The 18,648-nt window shown below is 54.6% G+C and overlaps 1 protein-coding gene across 1 annotated transcript; it reads right to left on the bottom strand.

The window, feature by feature from the left end:
• Nucleotides 1-5: 5 nt before the first annotated feature.
• Nucleotides 6-18,295, bottom strand: vtd (RAD21 cohesin complex component verthandi). The gene is made up of 14 exons (XM_037226486.1): nt 18,022-18,295; nt 11,356-11,510; nt 10,171-10,400; nt 9,478-9,664; nt 8,909-9,068; nt 8,002-8,164; nt 6,912-7,102; nt 6,416-6,639; nt 5,315-5,491; nt 4,773-4,895; nt 4,566-4,721; nt 4,122-4,271; nt 2,148-2,306; nt 6-1,239 (listed from the first exon to the last, which is right to left on the bottom strand). The coding sequence occupies exons 2-14, from the start codon at nt 11,497-11,499 to the stop codon at nt 1,114-1,116; spliced, it is 2,190 nt and encodes a 729-aa protein (XP_037082381.1). The 5' UTR covers nt 11,500-11,510; nt 18,022-18,295; the 3' UTR covers nt 6-1,113.
• Nucleotides 18,296-18,648: the final 353 nt, after the last annotated feature.

The following is an 18,648-nucleotide window of genomic DNA, read 5'->3' as shown; positions in this document are numbered from 1 at the left end:
CGCCGCTTGTTTCTATCGTCTATTATCTATGTTGCTCCTGCATAAAACGTACGCACACCATCCACCGCGCGCCGGTGATCGCATGCAGCCTGACACGCGCATGCGTGGACGCCGTGAGATCGGTCATGAGACGGGTGATGACCTCGACACCGCAGGCGGCCCTCCCGCCGCCCCGGACACGGCGGCCAGGCCCGGGCGGTCGCGTCAGCTGACGCCGCCAGGCAGCACCACACCCACCGCACGACCGTGACCACGGCAGATCGCACGGAACAGAATCCACCGCACGACCGTGACCACGGCGGATCGCACGGAACAGAATCCACCGCACGACCGTGACCACGGCAGATCGCACGGAACAGAATCCACCGCACGATCGTGACCACGGCGGATCGCACGGAACATAATCCACCGCACGACCGTGACCACGGCGGATCGCACGGAACAGAATCCACCGCACGACCGTGATCACGGCAGATCGCACGGAACAGAATCGGGAGCGAGTCGCGATCGGATCGTTTGGCGCCGGCGAACCACCCAGCGCCCAGCGCTGTCTCCTTGGTCTCCCAGCGGCGCGGCGTGCCCCAGGTCGGCTCGGCGCACTGTCCGCTCGCACCGTCGCGACATGCCGCCTGCCAGAGGGGCGCGCGATCGACCGACAGCGCGGGAGCCGAGTGAGCCCGCGGCCCAACATGACAGCACGAGAGAAGCGCGCGGGTCAAGCCCTTCGGCAGGGCGTCACACACCCATCCGGTGTCACAAACGTCTAATGGCAAAGCGATACGCCGGGCACGGAAAGCTACACTACGAGCGATTTACACCTTCAGTAAGGTGCGCGGCCGGGCGGCACCACAGGCCCGCCGGCGCCGACGCAGTGACCGTTCGTCCATGACACGTGATCCAGATGATTAGTCTGCACCGCCGGCATGCAGCCTCCGGCTGCAGTACCCCGGAGGCGCGGGTCCTGGCCGCCGCGCGGGCGTCGCCGCTGGCTCGTGGCGTCCGGATGCACCGCGGACGGCGGACGACCGTGCCGGCGGCCGGCCTGTTTGTACTGGTCGCGGCGCGACCGTCGTCGGCAGCTGCTCACAGCCGCTGCTGCGCCACGGCAGCTGCTCACAGTTGGACGCTGGAGAAGCCGGGGCCGCGCGTCATCACGATGTCGCTGTAGGCCGACTCCTGCACCAGCTCCAGCATCTGCAGCTTCTTCAGCACCAGCGCCGTGTAGAACTTCTGTGCCACCTGTGGCAGGGCGGAAAAGTCGAGGCCTCAGCATCACACATCACTTTGGTCCCGCGGCACGCTGGTTGGCTTCAGAAGTGGTGCCTTTGGAGGTTGCAAGGCAAACGGACAAACGCAAAAATTTTGGTGGCTGAATGCCTGGATTGCTGGCAAAGCAGGGACAGCTCGGAAGTGAAAAGATACCTATGTGTTTATTTCGTCCGTAAAAGAGTGCAGTCTTTTCGGAGTCAACTTGCAGCTGCGTACGAAGTACTGGTAGACATATGGAGACTACAGTTTTCACTACTGACGCTACAACTTTCAAACGACTTTAAGTTTCCCAAACAAGCCCGTGTGCGGAACAACGTGGCCGTGAAGACACAGGGATCCATGGTAAAATTTGAAGGCAGACACGCATCCCTTCCACGCAACAAACAAATCTTTGGCCATATTCTTGACTGGCAAACGCGTTGAGCCGCCAACCCGCGACGAAACCGCAGATGTCCCTGCAATCAGCTGACAAGTACGGCCCAGTGACCCGTCAGCTCCACGCCGCGCCGCGCCGCCGGCATGTACTCGTCTCCGTGACGGCCCTCACGCGCCGCCGGCATGCACCCGTCTCGGCGACGGCCCTCACGCGCCACCGGCGTGTCTCTGTCTCGGCAACGGCCCTCACGTGCCGCTGCCGTGTCTGTGCCCCGGCAACGGCCCTCGCGCGCCGCCGGTGTGTCTCCGTCTCGGCAACGGCCCTCACGTGCCGCTGCCGTGTCTGTGCCTCGGCAACGGCCCTCGCGCGCCGCCGGTGTGTCTCGATGATGCCCGGTGACGGCCCTCGCACGCCGCCGGCGTGTCTCCGTCTCGGCGACGGCCCTCGTGCGCCGCCGGCGTGTCACCGTTTCCGTGATGCCCTCATGCGCCGCCGCGCTCACCTGTTTGCGGTTGTTGCGCCGGACCAGGTCGCTGAACTGCAGCTGGTCGCTCAGCTCGAACTTGGTCTTGATGACGCGGTACATGACGGCTGCGCGCTTGTTGTTGACGCGGTCCTCGAACTGGGCGTACGTCTCGCCCTCCTGCTGTGCCTCCTCCGGCTGCCGGATCGTTCACAGGTCACGCTAGGTGGTATGTCGGGTCACATGTTAGGTCGGGGATAAAATGGTCGCCACTGGAGCTGCCGAGATCGCATGAACAAAACGTTGCTAGCACACACGTCATGTAGTCATTGAAGCTTCACGACACACTTAGCTACTGCTGAGGCTATATGGTATCGTGTCTCTCACCCTGACAGGACAGGCGGACACCGTGGGGAATCGAACCTCACACCTCTGGTTTCCTAGAAACGCAGCTGAGCACCACACCATCGCCCCCCCCCCCCCCCCCCTCCCCACTATGGAACCGCCCAGAGTCGGGCTTCGGAGGCCTACAGCACCACGCCCAGAGTCGGGCTTCGGAGGTCTACAGCACTACGCCCAGAGTCGGGCTTCGGAGGCCTACAGCACCACGCCCAGAGTCGGGCTTCGAAAGCTTACAGCACCACACCCAGAGTCAGGCTTCGGAGGCCTACAGCACCACGCCCAGAGACGGGCTTCGAAAGCTTACAGCACCACGCCCAGAGTCAGGCTTCGGAGGCCTACAGCACCACGCCCAGAGGCAGGCTTCGGAGGCCTACAGCACCACGCCCAGTTACCCTGCCAGTGACGCCAAACACAGTCCGCCTCCCGGCAGAGCATGAGCAGCAGCGGTACATGTGGCATAACGAAACAACGGAGCTGGTCACACTTCTACCGGAGCCCGTCCGTCGCAGGTACCTGGCAACGCGGAGGATGTGGTCCCCACCTGCGCCAGCGTCTGTGCTGTCATGCCACCTCCGGCCTCCGGGAATGAGAGCTCCCGTGCCTGGACGTGCCCTCCCCGCGTATGGCCTCGCCAGCCCGTTCTGCCGTGTGTTTATGTGTACATATCTGAGAGCGTCTGTGCCAGCCCGTCTTGCCGTGTGTTTATGTGTACATATCTGAGAGCGTTTGTGCCAGCCCGTCCTGCCGTGTGTTTATGTGTACATATCTGAGAGCGTCTGTGCCAGCCCGTCCTGCCGTGTGTTTATGTGTACATATCTGAGAGCGTCTGTGCCAGCCCGTCCTGCCGTGTGTTTATGTGTACATATCTGAGAGCGTCTGTGCCAGCCCGTCCTGCCGTGTATTTATGTGTACATATCTGAGAGCGTCTGTGCCAGCCCGTCCTGCCGTGTGTTTATGTGTACATATCTGAGAGCGTCTGTGCCAGCCCGTCCTGCCGTGTGTTTATGTGTACATATCTGAGAGCGTCTGTGCCAGCCCGTCCTGCCGTGTGCAAACCCGAGCGAGCGTCTGCACCAGACCGTCCTGCCGTGCACACACCTGAGCGAGCGTCTGCACCAGACCGTCCTGCCGTGCACACACCTGAACGAGCGTCAGCACCACAGTTCTGCCGTGTACACACCTGAGCGAGCGTCTGCACCAGACCGTCCTGCCGTGTGCACACCTGAGCGGGCGTCTGCACCAGACGGTTCTGTCGTGTGTTTGTCGTGTACACACCTGAGCGGGCGTCTGCACCAGACAGTTCTGTCGTGTACACACCTGAGCGAGCGTCTGCACCAGACAGCCCTGTCGTGTACACACCTGAGCGAGCGTCTGCACCAGACAGCTCTGTCGTGTACACACCTGAGCGAGCGTCTGCACCAGACAGCTCTGTCGTGTACACACCTGAGCGAGCGTCTGCACCAGACACTTCCGTCGTGCACACACCTGAACGAGCGTCTGCACCAGACAGCTCTGTCGTGTACACACCTGAGCGAGCGTCTGCACCAGACAGTTCTGTCGTGTACACACCTGAGCGAGCGTCTGCACCAGACAGTTCTGTCGTGTACACACCTGAGCGAGCGTCTGCGCCAGGTCGTCGTCCCAGGGCGTGGCCGGGCCATTGCTGTAGACGCTGAGCGGGCCCCGGTCCGACACAGCGCCCGGTGTCACCGGCGGCGCGATGTTCTCGTCGTAGCCCATGTTGGCCAGGTTGGACACCTGCTGACGTCGCAGACGATCGGCGGTGTGAGGGACGGAACAGACGTGCGACGCTCGCACGCGGCGCGACGAGACGCTCACCCAACAGCAAGCGCGTGCTGGCTGCCGAGTGAAGACGCGTCGCCAGGATTTGTTACAACATATCGCACTCAGAAGGACCTGATGTCCTACAGGTGCACACCCGTCATGTAAGGTAGCCTTATCCACCCCAGCAGCACTTACCTGGTCGTACCTCATGTTCTCTATGAGCGTGATAGGTCACTATTCCCCGAGCAGCGTAATGCGCGGTGTATGTACCTGGTCGTAGCCCATGTTCTCCATGTGCGGGATGGGCGGCGGCTGGTCGGTGATGGGTGGCTCCACGGCCGCCTGGGCCGTCATCACGCTCTCCGGCTCGGCGGGCGGCGCCGCTGGCGTCGGCACCGGCGGCTCCGCAACCGGCTCGGCCGCCTCCTCCGGCGCCGGCGTCGCTGCCGGGGCCGCCGCGGCTGCCGCTGCCGCCTCCTGCTCGGCCACCGCCGCCGCTGCCGCTGCTGCTGCTGCCGCTGCTGCCGCCGCCGCCTGCTGCTGCTGCTGTTGCTGCTGCTGCTGTAGCAACTGATGCTCCACCCCGGCCGGGGATTCCTCCTGAACGCAACCGACCCAGATACAGACGAGTCAGTCGTGTCAGACTATCCAGATCCAGACATATCGGACACATAAGTCGATCCAGATCCAGACATGTTCCATCAGGCAGACAGTTGGTCAGCTGTTAAGTGATACCACAAAGTTTGCCACCTACAAGGTAGGCAGTGATACACACACACACACACACACACGCACGCACGCACGCACGAACACGCACGCACGCACGCACGCACGCACGCACGCACGCACACACACACACACACACTCACACACACACACACACACACACACACACAAGGACCACCCGCAGTCCTCCAATGTTATTCCTTTGCCCGGCTCTGCAGCGCCGCCTGACCATCGACACGCCGGCGGGGCCGGCACGCCCTGGCCGTCAGCCCGGCCTGAACGCTGCCGCTCACCTCCGGCTCTGGCTCGGGGTCCCGCTTGCGCTTCCTGCGGGCGGCGGCGCGCGCAGGCCGCTCGTCGGTGCGCGCCGGCTCCGGCGGCACGTGCAGCTCGTCCTCCGGCACGGCAGCCGCCTCTTCGCCCCCCTCCTCGTTGTCGGCCGGTCGAGACGTCAGGTGGCGCATGTACATCTGCCGGGGCGGGACGCGGTCAACAGGGGGGGGGGGGGGGGGCGGGGCTCCTGACGTCGGGCAGCGCATGCAGGTTTGCCGGGGCGGGCTACGGTCGACAGAGGTGCGGGGCTCCTGCCGTCCGGTGGCGCGTGTACATCTGCCAGGGTGGGGGCAGAAGCAGAGCCAGATATGGCTGGGGCAAACCCATAGAGGCAAAGCAGCACAGCGACATCGTGCGGACGCTGTGGATGCTTACCATCGGGCAACACGGACAGCGACAGGACTTGCCTAGGACGTGAAGCATCTTAAAAGCTCCGGTAAAAGAAAAATACTGAATGCTATACAATGGAAAGCATGGTGCATATCCCAAAGCACCAAATTTTCGACAAAACAGCTGATCATTGTCTCAAAAGACTTAGACCGAACCTCCTCATTGGAGGGGTTTCTGGCATCAGCACCCACGCTCAGCGGTGTATGTCGCGTGAGCCCTGACCCCACCATTCCAGAGTCAACGGCAGGGTTTTGCGGGAGAAAACTTAACGTGCTGCAATGCTCGGCACGGTCCGTCCTGCCTTCTGACGTCATTCGACCTTTACGCCGTCGCTGCCACCGGCAGCAGGCCAATCACAGGAAAAAACGAGCGCCTGAAGCGTATCGAACCCATCCCATCTCAGAAAATGCAGAAAAGGCTCCTTCCAACCGCGCTTTCAGGACAAAGTGGTAAAACTGTAATAACGTTTGCCTGAAAGTGCCTTGCACTGAACACAAAGGGATCAGTAGCTTCCGAAACAACAGACGCATGAGTGACAGACCCGCACCAGCACCAGTCCCCTCCTTCTCTGCGGCGTGCCACGACAGACCGGGCGTCATCGGCTGTGCCACCCTCCTCGACAGCGCAAGGCTGCCGCCGGCTGGCCACCGTCGGCCGAGGTCAGTGCCTACCCTGCCCAGGCTGGTGGCCGGGATGGTGCGGCCGGGCAGCGCGAACAACTTCTCCACGCCGCCCGTCTCCTTCCAGTGCATGAGTCGCTTGGTGGGCGGCGCCAGGTCAAGTGAGGTCACGATGTCGGCCGTGTCCGACAGCTGTGTCTTCATCTCCTCGCCAGAAATGTTCTTCACCTCGTCCACGATCAGCTTCCGCTTCCGCTTGCTGCGCGTCACGCCAGCTGCGCACGGGCGAGGCGTCGCAATCAGGTCAAAGTCACAGGGGTGAGACACCACTGTCAGCAGGTCACGGCCACACCATTGAGGCGTCAGACATCAGCGTCAGCAGGTCACAGTCACACGGGTGAGACGCTACCGTCAGCAGGACACAGTAACAGGCGGTGCCGAGATCAACACGACAATGGCTTCTCTTTCTGAACGCCACCAAACAGCAAATAACCCTTCAGAAACACGGCCGTCGGACGGCCGTCGCCCCGGCGCCGCCCGCGCGCACCTTTCAGGGCGCTGGCGTCGACCGGCGGCAGGGCGAACGTCTCCTCCTCGTTCTGCAGCAGCGTGGTCTGCTCGTGCGCCGGCGGCTCGGCGTCGGCTTCCGGCTGTGGCGGCGGCGGCGGCTCGGCGGGCGCCTCGGTCCCGGCCGCAGCAGCCGCCGTCGGCGAGGTGGGCCGCGAGTCCCCGTCAGAGCTGCGGCCAGACGAGACGTGTCGGCCAGCAGGCGGGCTGCGCAGCGTCACGTGAGGCCGGCACGGACGCCAGACGGCCAGCCTTCAGCATGACCATTCCACAAAAACAAACAGCTTCGCCACAAAACATCCCTAGTTCTCAGCTGCCCTTCGTAGTCCACACAGGCGGCGCAAAATGATCCTCGATGTCGCGGACCCCTAAATTCCAATCATCATCATAGTCCACACCTATAGCGAACCGGGGCGTACGGTGTTCGTTGATAAAAAGCCACAAACGGTGGTCACATTTAAGGAACAACTACACAAGTAACGGAACATGATCTGCCGACTGCAGGATGCTGGACACAACCAATCACAGAACCTAAAAAGATCCACCCGCGTCCCAAGAGATCGTCATCGCAGAAAACATGGGGAAACATGGCCTCCTTTTCTGATGAACTTGCCCCCTTCTTGCTTCTTCTCTGTTTAAACAAATAATTGTGCAAAATGTTGGCTTCGTTGAAACCCTAATGAAAGGTGAGCGACAATTCGCCTTGGTGGTATCTTTTTCCCCCTCCCCCACCCGACCCACCCACTTCCCCACCACGGCAGCGCTCTGGACTAAAACGCTACGGCCGAAAAAGAGCACAGAGAGGGTTTGTAGCGTTTTAAGTGTTACTGATCGCCTGATAATTAACACCACTTCCCGAGCCAAAACCCTTGTTATCCCCGAAACCAGATAATTTCGTGATTATAAATAACAATAAATAGATAATTCAATAATTGTATGTTCAGCCCAATCTCCTTCGGGAGCGTGGCCAACTGCGCACAGTACAAAGGAGCCCACTGGCCGGTGCGGACCCACTGTACACAGGACAAAGGAGCCCACTGGCCCGTGCGGTGGTGAGGAGGCCGGCCGACCTGTGCCCGCCGCCCATCGGACTGGCGTCCATCCGGTCAAACTCGTCGTCCGAGTGGTGCGGCTCGGGCGCCGCCGCCGCCGGCGACTCGGGCGGCTCGGAGGGCGGCGGCGCGTCCGGCATGGGTGCGTCGTCAAACAGGCCGCCGTCGAACAGGCCGCCGGCTGTAATGGAACGGGGTGCGCGTCAGCCCGCGCACCAACGACCGGCAGGAACGGACAGAGAACTGGCCGCAACGGACAGAGCACTGGCCAGAACAGACCGAGAACTGGTCAGAACGGACTGTGAACTGGTCGAAAGGGACCGATGACCTGTCGGAACGGACCGAAGACTGGTCGGAACGGACTGAGGACTGGCCGGAACGGGCCGAGGACTGGCCGAAACGGACCGAGAACCGCTTGGAACGGACCGACGACCGGCCGGATCGGACCGAGAACTGGCCGGAACAGGCCGTGGACTGGCTGGAACAGACAGAGGAACGGCTGGACGGACGGAGAAACGGCCAGACGGAAGGAGGATCGGCCGGAATGGACCGACGACTGGCCGAAACAGACCGACGACTGGCCGGAACCGACCGGGGCGCTGTCAGCCGGCGCACGGGGACCGGCCGGCCTCTCCCGGGCCGGGGATGCGGAACCACCGTCTGACAGCTTCAGACTCTTACTCTGACAGGTGGCCGCAAACATGGACGACAGACAGCAAACATGGCGGCAAACGTCAGCTCCGTCACGTCGCATGGTAACCAAATCGTGCTAGCATAACCCCTCCCCCCCCCCCCCCCCCTCCACGTATCACCGGCCAACGCACACCTGACCATCAGATATCCCACAGAGTTCCGGGCAGCACCACCCACCAGCGCCCCGTGCGTAGCGGAGCGGCCGGCCCGCCAGCCCAGCATGCCCACTGACCCATGATGTCCTGGCCGAGGTTGCCGCCGAAGCCGTCGTCTCGGATCGGAGCGTCCAGCTCCAGTGCCGACACGCCGGCCTTCGAGGTGGACTGCTGCACGGCCTCGGGCGCCGGCGCCGCCTCCGGCTTGGGCGCGCCGCTGCCGTCGAACAGCAGGTTCTGCCGGCCAGGACGTGGAGGTCAGCTGGGCGAGAGTGGCCAGCGGCGGGCCGGAGTGGCCAGCGGCGGGCCGGAGCGGCCAGCGGCGATCGGGAGTGGCCACCGGCGGGCCGGAGGGGCCAGCGGCGGGCGGGCCCATTAGGGCACGGCACGGCAGCCCTATCGATGACAGATAGATGAGAAGGGGGATGGGGAGGGGCGACGTGACCTATCAATGACTATCCTGTGAGCATTGGCTGGTGTGACTGACCAACCCACTACACTAGTATTATCAGTGATGACAGGCCAGCAGAGGCTACACAACACGCCTTGCAGCGATCTTTCCCGCAACCTGCTCAGATCTGCCCGCAGTCCGCCATCTCTGCACGGCCGCGCCTAGCCCGCACACGCCCCGCTCCCCCCGACTCACGGCGTTCTCGAGGCTGGGCTCGAGCGAGGAAGCGTCTCGCATCAGCTCGGGTGGCTCAGCGTCGAAGCCCATGTCGCCGAAGCCGTCGTCGCCGGTCACCAGCGAGATGTTGCCGTAGTCCTCGCGCATCGTGATCTCCTCAGCCCGCGACTGGTTGAACGAAAACTGTGCCTGGATGTCCACGTCGCTGTAACCCAACACGGACGCGTGAGCAGCGGCGAGGGCCTGAGCATCGCCGCCGCACTGCCGTCGAGGAGCGGTGCGGCGGGCGCAGGGTTACCGCAAACCCGCAGAACATTCAGCGGGTGTGGGGTTACCGTATGTCCGCAGGGCGTTTAGCGGGTGCAGCGTTACCGCGGGACACCCGGCAGAGGAATGTCAAACCATGAGGTGGGCACGTTTCAAAGCACGTTTCTGACACAACGTACCTATCGCTGTTTAGCAACCAAAGAGTGTACTTGCGATCGAACCAACATTGGAGCTACGCTTGAGGTGGTAAACTAGCGTGTAAGGTAAAACAAGAGGTAAAGTTAAATGACTCAACCGAGCAAAAGATCGACAAAAGTACGTCAAATTTGGCCGGCAACTGCCTCGCAGCTCGCTATGCTATTAGTCCACTCAGCAGTCACCTGCTGGAGCCTTCCAACGCATCACGAGCGACCCGCGCCAGACCTCAACGCCAATGACACCCACTTGAGCTCTGGCATGGCCGTATCGAAGTCGTGAAAGACCTCTGGCAGGGTGATGGCGTTGACGGCCGCCTCCCGCTTCTCCTCCGGCAGGTCCACCATGCCTGGCCTGAAGGCCATCTTGATCTTGACGAACGCCTCATTGCAGTCGGCCAGCAGGTACTTCTCCTTCTTGGAGTAGATGCGCACCACGCCCAGCATCAGGTGACCAGTGGTGCGCAGCGCCAGCTTGACCTGACGGGGTCGGGTCAGGTCAGGATAGGTCAGCAGCGGGTCCCGACATCACAGCGCCGTTCACACAGACGGGACGCGCTCTCCTCGGGCTGTGGAGCCGCTCTCCTCGGGCTGTGGCAGATTATGGCCGGGAGCCGCCCACCACCGGCGGTCGGATACACGCTCCACCGGCAGCACCACCCTCACCGGCATCGCCACCCCACCACCGGCGGTCGGACAGCACCACCCCCCATCGGCATCGCCACCCCACCACCGGTGGTCGGATACACGCTCCGCCGGCAGCACCACCCCTCACCGGCATCGCTACCACGGCAGCCAGGCGTGTCACCTCTACAGCCATCGGCACTGAAGCAGCGAGGTGAAATGGCCACGCGATGGTTGGAGTTTTGATTTTGTTAAATGTTGCACGACGCATGTCATACATCACTGTTGTTGTCGTATCCTTAATACGCCTTTAGCGGCGGAAGCCCAAATAGTGATGCAGTAGGTGCACGGGTGCAGCCCCCGCAAGCTCGTTGATGGCAGGTCGTCAAACCTGCCCAAAGGAAACGTCCCGAGGATTTGATCTGCTTTACAAGGAGAGCCGCGGTCTAATCCGAACTCAGGGCGGGCTGTTCAGCGATGGCTGGCTGCAGCCACCTGACCCACAGCCAGACCTGCTTTACATGGAGAGCCGCGGTCTGATCCGAACTCAGGGCCGGCTGTACAGCGAGGGCTGGCTGCAGCCACCTACTACACAGCCAACTGCACGGGAAACCACGCCCTTACCCAACCCCAAGCCTCTAGTCCACACCGCGAAGGAGATCCAGCAAATAACCAGTGGGTGACGCGTCCGCGCATGACAATAGTGGTCACCACACCCGAATACTGGATGTGTGGCGCCGCATTCTCAACGCTCCATCCGCACCATCTGAACACCTCTCTGCTCGCCAGTCCAGCAGGTAGCACGCATCACCTTGGGCTGCAGGATGCCGTCGACGGACTTCTCGATGTTCGTCTCGAAAACATTGGCCTTGGTGAGCTTCTTGTCCCAGTGGGCAGCCAGCCAGATCCGAGCCAGCGGGCCCTTCTTGTTCAGCACGTACTGAGCGTAGAACATGGTTCACCCTGCTGACATGGCGTGCTAGTTAGTCGGCTGATAATGCAACACGAACTGGTGGCGAGCTTCATGGGGACAGAAGTTTACCATTACTATGCTTTCCCGTACAAGTGCTATTAGTCCGCCACCGACATGGAATAACAAAAAATATATGCTACATGAGTAAACCATGAGACATATAGTTTCGTCTTCCCATGGCATACGCAAGACTCACTTATGGGAATATCGCACACACAGCTCGTGCTTGCGACTTACTCATGAACAGTTTTAGAATGGTTCACAAAGCCCAGGGTAAAAATACGTACCTATTCTCAAATGCCCCTTCTCTCCTGATCACAGAAAGTTTCGGCGTCAACTGAAAACTTCCCAGTCAGTGACGAACGGCAAGTGCATAAAGTGACTCAAACCTAAGCCGTCACGAGTGGCTGAATTAGAAGGCAGATGCTAAGGCAAACTGAAATATTGGGACGGATGGAAACTTTTCTGAAACTTTAGCATTTTTTAGAGGGTGCACACCATGAAAAATGGAAATGGATGGGCCATTTTTGGGATGATGGGATATGGGTAGAAATGGTGGATATGGGAATGGATGGGATATGGGTACAGCTGATCACAGATGGGTAGCAGGTGGATGTGGGGCAGGACTTCACAGGTTGGGCAAGCCTATACATACCAAAGTGCTATGGGTAATGAAGTAGCTGGGCACACTTCCGGAAGATTATGGACACGGCTATGCTATGGTTGTGGGTACGAGTATGAGTAACACGTCCGTGAAATGGTTGGCAGGTTCTCTAAAAATACTATATGATGCTATTTCTTATTGTTTTTGGCTACAACTAGCTTTCTGGATATTTCTTTTAGAATTACAAACACCAAAGAGGAGGTTTGGATGTATACATTTCTAAAAATCCCTCATAATCTGCCTGAAAAAATCTCATAATTTCGAGTTAAAGATCTGGAAAAATGCAAATGGGCGGGCAGAGTAGGTGTGCCCGGTCAGGCATCGTTATCACCGAGGTATGGGTACAGCCTCATGGTTAACAGGTGGATTGCCTTACAGAAATAAAACAACATAAATACAGCATACAAAGACAGCTTTAATTTAGGCTGATTTAGCACACTACAGACTTGAGTTTGACTTAAGCCAAACCGTGAATTGGCCCCCGAGCTAACTGTTTCAGGGTGAGCCACGACCTGAGTGTGCTGGTTCAGAACAATGTCACTTGACACCACTTTAAACCAAGAGCTGAATCTCATTCGTCGTAAATGTCATGAGCTGAATCGTGGGCCAATCATTTTGTGGCAGAAAATCATGTTGCTCAAATTACAATGACACAGCATGAGGCATTAATAGTAAAGCTCTTTGAAAATTACCACACAGTGCGATTTTTTGAAATTTATAACCAGCAAGCACAATGTTGTCAATCCTTATCTAAAATTTGCAACTCTCATCAAAGAACCAGATGATATTTATTACATGGTACAGATGTCCTACATTACTAAATTGTTGCGAACTACAAGATCTGTGGGCTGGTCATACTTTTTCATGGCTAATTGAGATAGCCATGGATGAATCCATGGCTGACCCCCAATTCACTACCATCTGCATTGCTGTAAGCATGCCATTGCTGACACAATATGAAATAAACAGCAAACCTGGCAAGATTGTCCCACCTCATACATGCAGATTGTATGCCGCGGAATCCGAACCCCTGGGGATTGCATCAAGAAGTACTTCCAGTTTTGAAATGGGCAAAACATTCTCATTTTTGTTAACCTTGAACCATATTTAAAGCAGGCATGACTTTTCCAGAATACCTTAGGTTTTTGTTAATTTGTCACATTTAATGCAGTCTGCTCTACATTGCATGCTATACACAAATGGGTCTGTAGGGTAGGTAGAATCATGTGACAGGTAGAATGTGCTGATAGGGCTTAGAAAACAGGCATATGAAGCAGACACAAGTGTTCTCTTGAACAGCTCATCCAATCGCTTTGAAGCCTTCACTGGTGGATTCTGTGCAATGAGGTGAGTCATGGGGAGGCAAAATTGAGACCTGACCTGGAGTCAAACACCACAAAAACACAAAAAGAAAATTTTACATTCAAATGCAGATAACTCAGATATCAAAGCCTGCTGTACTGAAAGCATCCACCTCTCTGCTAGTTCACTGGTGCACTACCAATGGGTTTGGTCTGGCTTTGGGTCAGCATACAAAGTTGGATCACATTAATATATCCCACCACATGAGAACAATGTCACAAATGACGATTTTACTTCAGCTTTGGACTTTGTCCATTCACTGCAGCTTGCCAGGAATGACTGACCCAAATCCGTATCCAATAATCTGCGAAAAGGGCGACTCAGACCCCAAGTCAACATTGGCGCATAATATGGGGAGACGGATGCAAAGGTTTGACCCTGTGGCTAACGTAAACCAAAATAAGTCCCGAAAAAGTTCAGAATAAATCTTAAAAACACATGACGAAAAGGAACAGATAAAGATGGAATCGCAAGCAAACATTAAGTGATGTGGCATGTACCGCAGACGGTGTGAAATCACAAGCATCATACACAATGGGGTCTAAACAATATTTTTGCATGCCAATATGGCCTCGCAGACTGATAACCAGGCATAGCCAGGTGAATCCAGCTTTAACTTCCCCATTCAAGTTGATGTGTTAACACCCCAAAGAAGTTGTTGGCAATTTAAGTTAGCTGTAAGTGAGCTAACTTTTTTATCATTTTCCAGCACCTCATTCACGCCTCTTAACCCCATTTAAAAGCCAGAAATAATTTAAATGTAATGTTTGCCACCCAACCTGTGTACTACAATTCCTGTGTGCCCGCTTTACACAACCCTACTGACATCCTGAGAGGCCGAAAACCAGAGCTGGGGATTCCTTGGAATTTGGCCTCCAAATCCCAAAAATCCCAAATCCCCAAAAAAGTCAGATGAAATGGGCATTTGGAACAGCTCCCATCTCCCTACCCATTTAAATTGGTTGTGACTGACTGACTGCACTCAAGGCCTCTCCCAATGGTACATGCTATATTCCTAGCTTGGCCACGTGAAATGTATGATGAATTGGCACCTGCTTGTGCAGGTGCTGAAGTTTTGGTTTTTGGTGGGGCCTGAGTCAAGTCATCACCTTGTTGTTATGCCATACCATACCACACAATATAAGGTGTAACATACCAAACATGTTAGAGTAGTCTTTGGCAAAGCATGAAAAGTTAGGCATGGTGCCTTACTAATTCCCTTTAACATGCCAGTTTGGATGCAACATAACTACTTTACTCATTTATCAGCTAAGAACTGTATAAGAGTATGGAATCATTGGAGAGGAAACATAGAATACATTAGTGCAAGTTCAATTGGGCACTGGATGACCTCATTGGCGATCTTGCACTCTGTATGGTTAGGTTTCATAACCATATTCAAGGGCTCCATCCAAAACACTCAAACATCCATTGAACAATAGCCTGGGTGTCAGATCTGCCCCCCCCCCCCCCTTACATCTGGAATTGCCAGGTGGACAAACATTAATCTTGAAGGGCACACACTTGTGCCACAGAACTTGCTGGAATGTGCAGCACATGAACTTGTGATTTTGAAGACAAATTAAGCCTATAGGATATTTTAACATGTTTATTTGTATATCAAATGACAATATTTCAGGACTCATCAGTGGCTTCTGGGATTCAAATTCTAATTTGCAGGTTTTGAATACTCACGTCCAGAATTTCTGGAAAATATCAACCCCTGGATATGTTGCACAGGTTATTAGCAGCAAACCAAACAAATGCTGTCCCCAGACTGATGCCCTGGGCACCATGTAAGCATCAGTGCACCCTCATATTGCCATTACACCTCATCTCACTCAGTGTCCATGAAGCTAATCTTCAAAACTTGGCAGTTTTGCATTCCAACATTAATATAATTGCCAAAAAAGATTGCCTATAGGCCCTATCAATGACAGCTTGCTTCTAAGCAGTGGGACAAGAAACAAGTTACTGTTACCAATAATGTGGAAGTGGGTTCATGTTATTATAAAAGTGGCTAGTTCCTTACAGCATATCACAGAGTGGGAATCAGCTACTGTACACTTTGATGACAATGCTAAGAGTTAAATATCACATACACACTCACTTCTTTGCTTCTATACTTTTTTCAGAGCAGTTGTATGGCCTCAAGAATTGATATCACTTATGACAACATACAAATGGTGACAGTGTTGCTTTAAGCAGCAGAACAGGGACTTTGTTGCCCAGGGAGTGGCAGAAGGCAGCCCCACCCCATTGTGCAAAACATCTATTTTTTAGTACCTACTGCAGCATCCAATGCCTTGGCAACATCAGTGTACTGAGCCTCACACTTTCATGACTCAAACTCAGGTAAGGCCAAATTCTGCTTGATTTCTGCAACAATTTTACTGAGTATGTTTGCCCTGAAACTACATTTGCAAAATTATTACTCTATGAAAGACAAGCTCTGTACACACTGACATTGGTTCTGTTCATGTCTTAAGCTCTGAGCTGTTGTATTTATGATGTACATGCACTGGGATTGTTACCATAGCTTTGATGGCTGACCAAGATATAACACACATTTTGGTGTAGGTGTACTTTCCTACCTAACATTAGAAAAAATCATTGCACACCATTCGTCGTGTTCAAGGCGGCACATATCGTAAATCATCTCAAAACAGGTAGAATCATGCTCCTACCTTCGAATCTCAATAACTTCGATGGCGAGCTCCCGAGCGCCGCGCGCACCGCACCGCCTGGACTCCCCAGCGCCGTTTCTGCGTTGCCGTTGCGTAAATACAATATTTCTGCTTACCAAGAACTCTACAAAATGTACGGGACCAAGGTAAACCATTCGTCGTGTTTAAGGCGGAACATATAAATAATTTCAAAACAGATAGAATCATGCTCCTACCCTCGAATTTTAATAAATACGATGGCGAGCTCCCGAGCGCCGCACGCCCCGCACCGCACTGCCTCGACTTCCAAGCGCCGTTTCTACGTTGTTGCGAAAGCACAATATTTCTGCTTATCAAGAACCATAAAACATGTATGGGACCAAGGTAACAATAATAAAGCAACCAACATCGTTTCTTATCGAGTTTAGGTACATTTATGAAACACGCAGGCCGGAATAGTCCAGAACATATCCTAACCTAACCTAGCCTAGCCTAGCCTAGCCTAGCCTAGCCTAGCCTAGCCTAACCTAACCTAACCTAACCTAACCTAACCTAACCTAACCTAACCTAACCTAACCTAACCTAACCTAACCTAACCTAACCTAACCTAACCTAACCTAACCTAACCTAACCTAACCTAACCTAACCTAACTGAGAATAGACCAGAACCTAAGCTAAGCTAAGCTAAGCTAGCCTGACCTGACCTGACCTGACCTGACCTAACTTAACCTAACCTAACCTAACCTAACCTAGCCTAGCCTAGCCTAGCCTAGCCTAGCCTAACCTAACCTAACCTAACCTAACCTAACCTAACCTAACCTAACCTAACCTAACCTAACCTAACCTAACCTAACCTAACCTAACCTAACCTAACCTCCCCACCCTAAATCCCCTTCAACCCAGCATCTCATTGGCATCCATGTTCCATGCCATATATAGGTGCCATATAGTGAGCTTTTATTTAGCTGCCATGTTCTCATTTTGCTTTACATTCCCCACCCAATCCCCCTGCAACCCATGGTCCCCTTGGCGTCGAGGATCAAATTTCATGGATTCTTTTTCATGGATTCTTGCTACCTTGTCCCCGTACATTTTTATGGTTCGCAGTAGATATGGTTTATAGTTATAGTATGGTTTATATAGTATAGTTTATAGTTATAGTTATGGTTTATAGTATGGTTCGCAGTTAATATGGTTTATACGGTAAATATGGCTATGGTAAATATGGTTTATGTTAAGTAAACATTTTTATGGTTCGCAGTTAGGTTATGGTTGTCCTGCCTTAAACATGACGAATGGTTAATTTGGTCCGGTACATTTTGTACAGTTCTTGGTACTGGTACGCAGAAATATTGTATTTACGCAACGGCAACGCGGAAACGGCACTGGGGAGTCCAGGCGGTGCGGTGCGCGCGGCGCTCGGGGGCCCGCCATCAAAGTTATTGAAATTCGAAGGTAGGAGCATGATTCTACCTGTTTTGAGATTATTTACGATATGTCATGCCTTAAACACGACGAATGGTGTACAATGATTTTTTCTAACGTTAGGTAGGAAAGTACACCCTGACCCACATTTTGGCAGTCTGAATCCTCCTCAAGCCACAAAGTGTTAATATCAAACTTGTCACCATCTACCATCAGTGTCAGCTAACTGATCGCTGATGGCTGCACCTTAAAAGCCCACACATATTAAATGCTCTCAATTCCTAGCCCTCATGCAACAAGCAAGCAATCCCAGTTGGCATAACATCAGTTTACATTGATGTGCAATGGCATTCAAAGTCAAAACAGGCAAACATGATTTTGCCTTACTTGCTCAGATGGTTTTATGTCCGAGACATGTCGCCGAACAGTCCAAAACCATAAAACGGACCACAAAACTTCGGAAGACGCCTTATTCCATGGAGCCCCTTGACCGGACGAATCTCGACCCGTACTGAGTCAGCGAGGTTTCTTGCACTACCTTGGCATGCTCGATAGAAGCTCTTCAATTTACTGAAATGTAAAAAAATAACGATGGTGAGTGTTGCGGCATCCGGAAACAGACCCACAACTTCAACACAACGCCCGCCCGCGACAGAATCGATGTCTGTATACAACAGAACCTTCAAACTGCTACTTATTCAGCGCATAGACGCCAAAAATGTAACGGTTTTAGACGGTTACCAGTTTTTTGGTACGTTAGGGCTATACCCTAGAACTCACCACCTAGAAGAACCATAAACCGCATTGTATTTTTAGATGTTAGAGCCATTTTTTGTAAAATATCGGTACTTCAATCAATAAACCATCCTGTTTTTAAATAAATGAAGATATTAAGCAAGCAAATTAACTAAGTCAACAAAATAAATTTTGACAACTATTTGGCATATTGCATACTAAGCTAAATTTCGTCCAATCCTGAATTTCCCGCGCATTATCGCATCTAGCAGCGAATTG

Source organism: Pollicipes pollicipes, unplaced genomic scaffold, assembly GCF_011947565.3.
Source record: "Pollicipes pollicipes isolate AB1234 unplaced genomic scaffold, Ppol_2.1 Scaffold_5724;HRSCAF=6776_pilon_pilon_pilon, whole genome shotgun sequence".
Classification (NCBI taxonomy): Eukaryota; Metazoa; Arthropoda; class Thecostraca; order Pollicipedomorpha; family Pollicipedidae; genus Pollicipes; species Pollicipes pollicipes.
Note: the sequence above shows the minus strand (reverse complement) of the source record. Positions and strands in the feature narration are given on the sequence as shown.

Bases quoted from the DNA above. Each gene is read 5' to 3' on its own strand.
- vtd (XM_037226486.1), bottom strand. From the start codon at position 11,499: ATGTTCTACGCTCAGTACGTGCTGAACAAGAAGGGCCCGCTGGCTCGG. The intron at 4,722-4,772 runs GAGGCGGCAGCG...CCGGCGCCGGAG, and splicing joins CGGCGGCGGTGGCCGAGCAG to GAGGCGGCCGAGCCGGTTGC. The intron at 2,307-4,121 runs GTGTGTACACGA...ACGATCCGGCAG, and splicing joins TGGCGCAGACGCTCGCTCAG to CCGGAGGAGGCACAGCAGGA.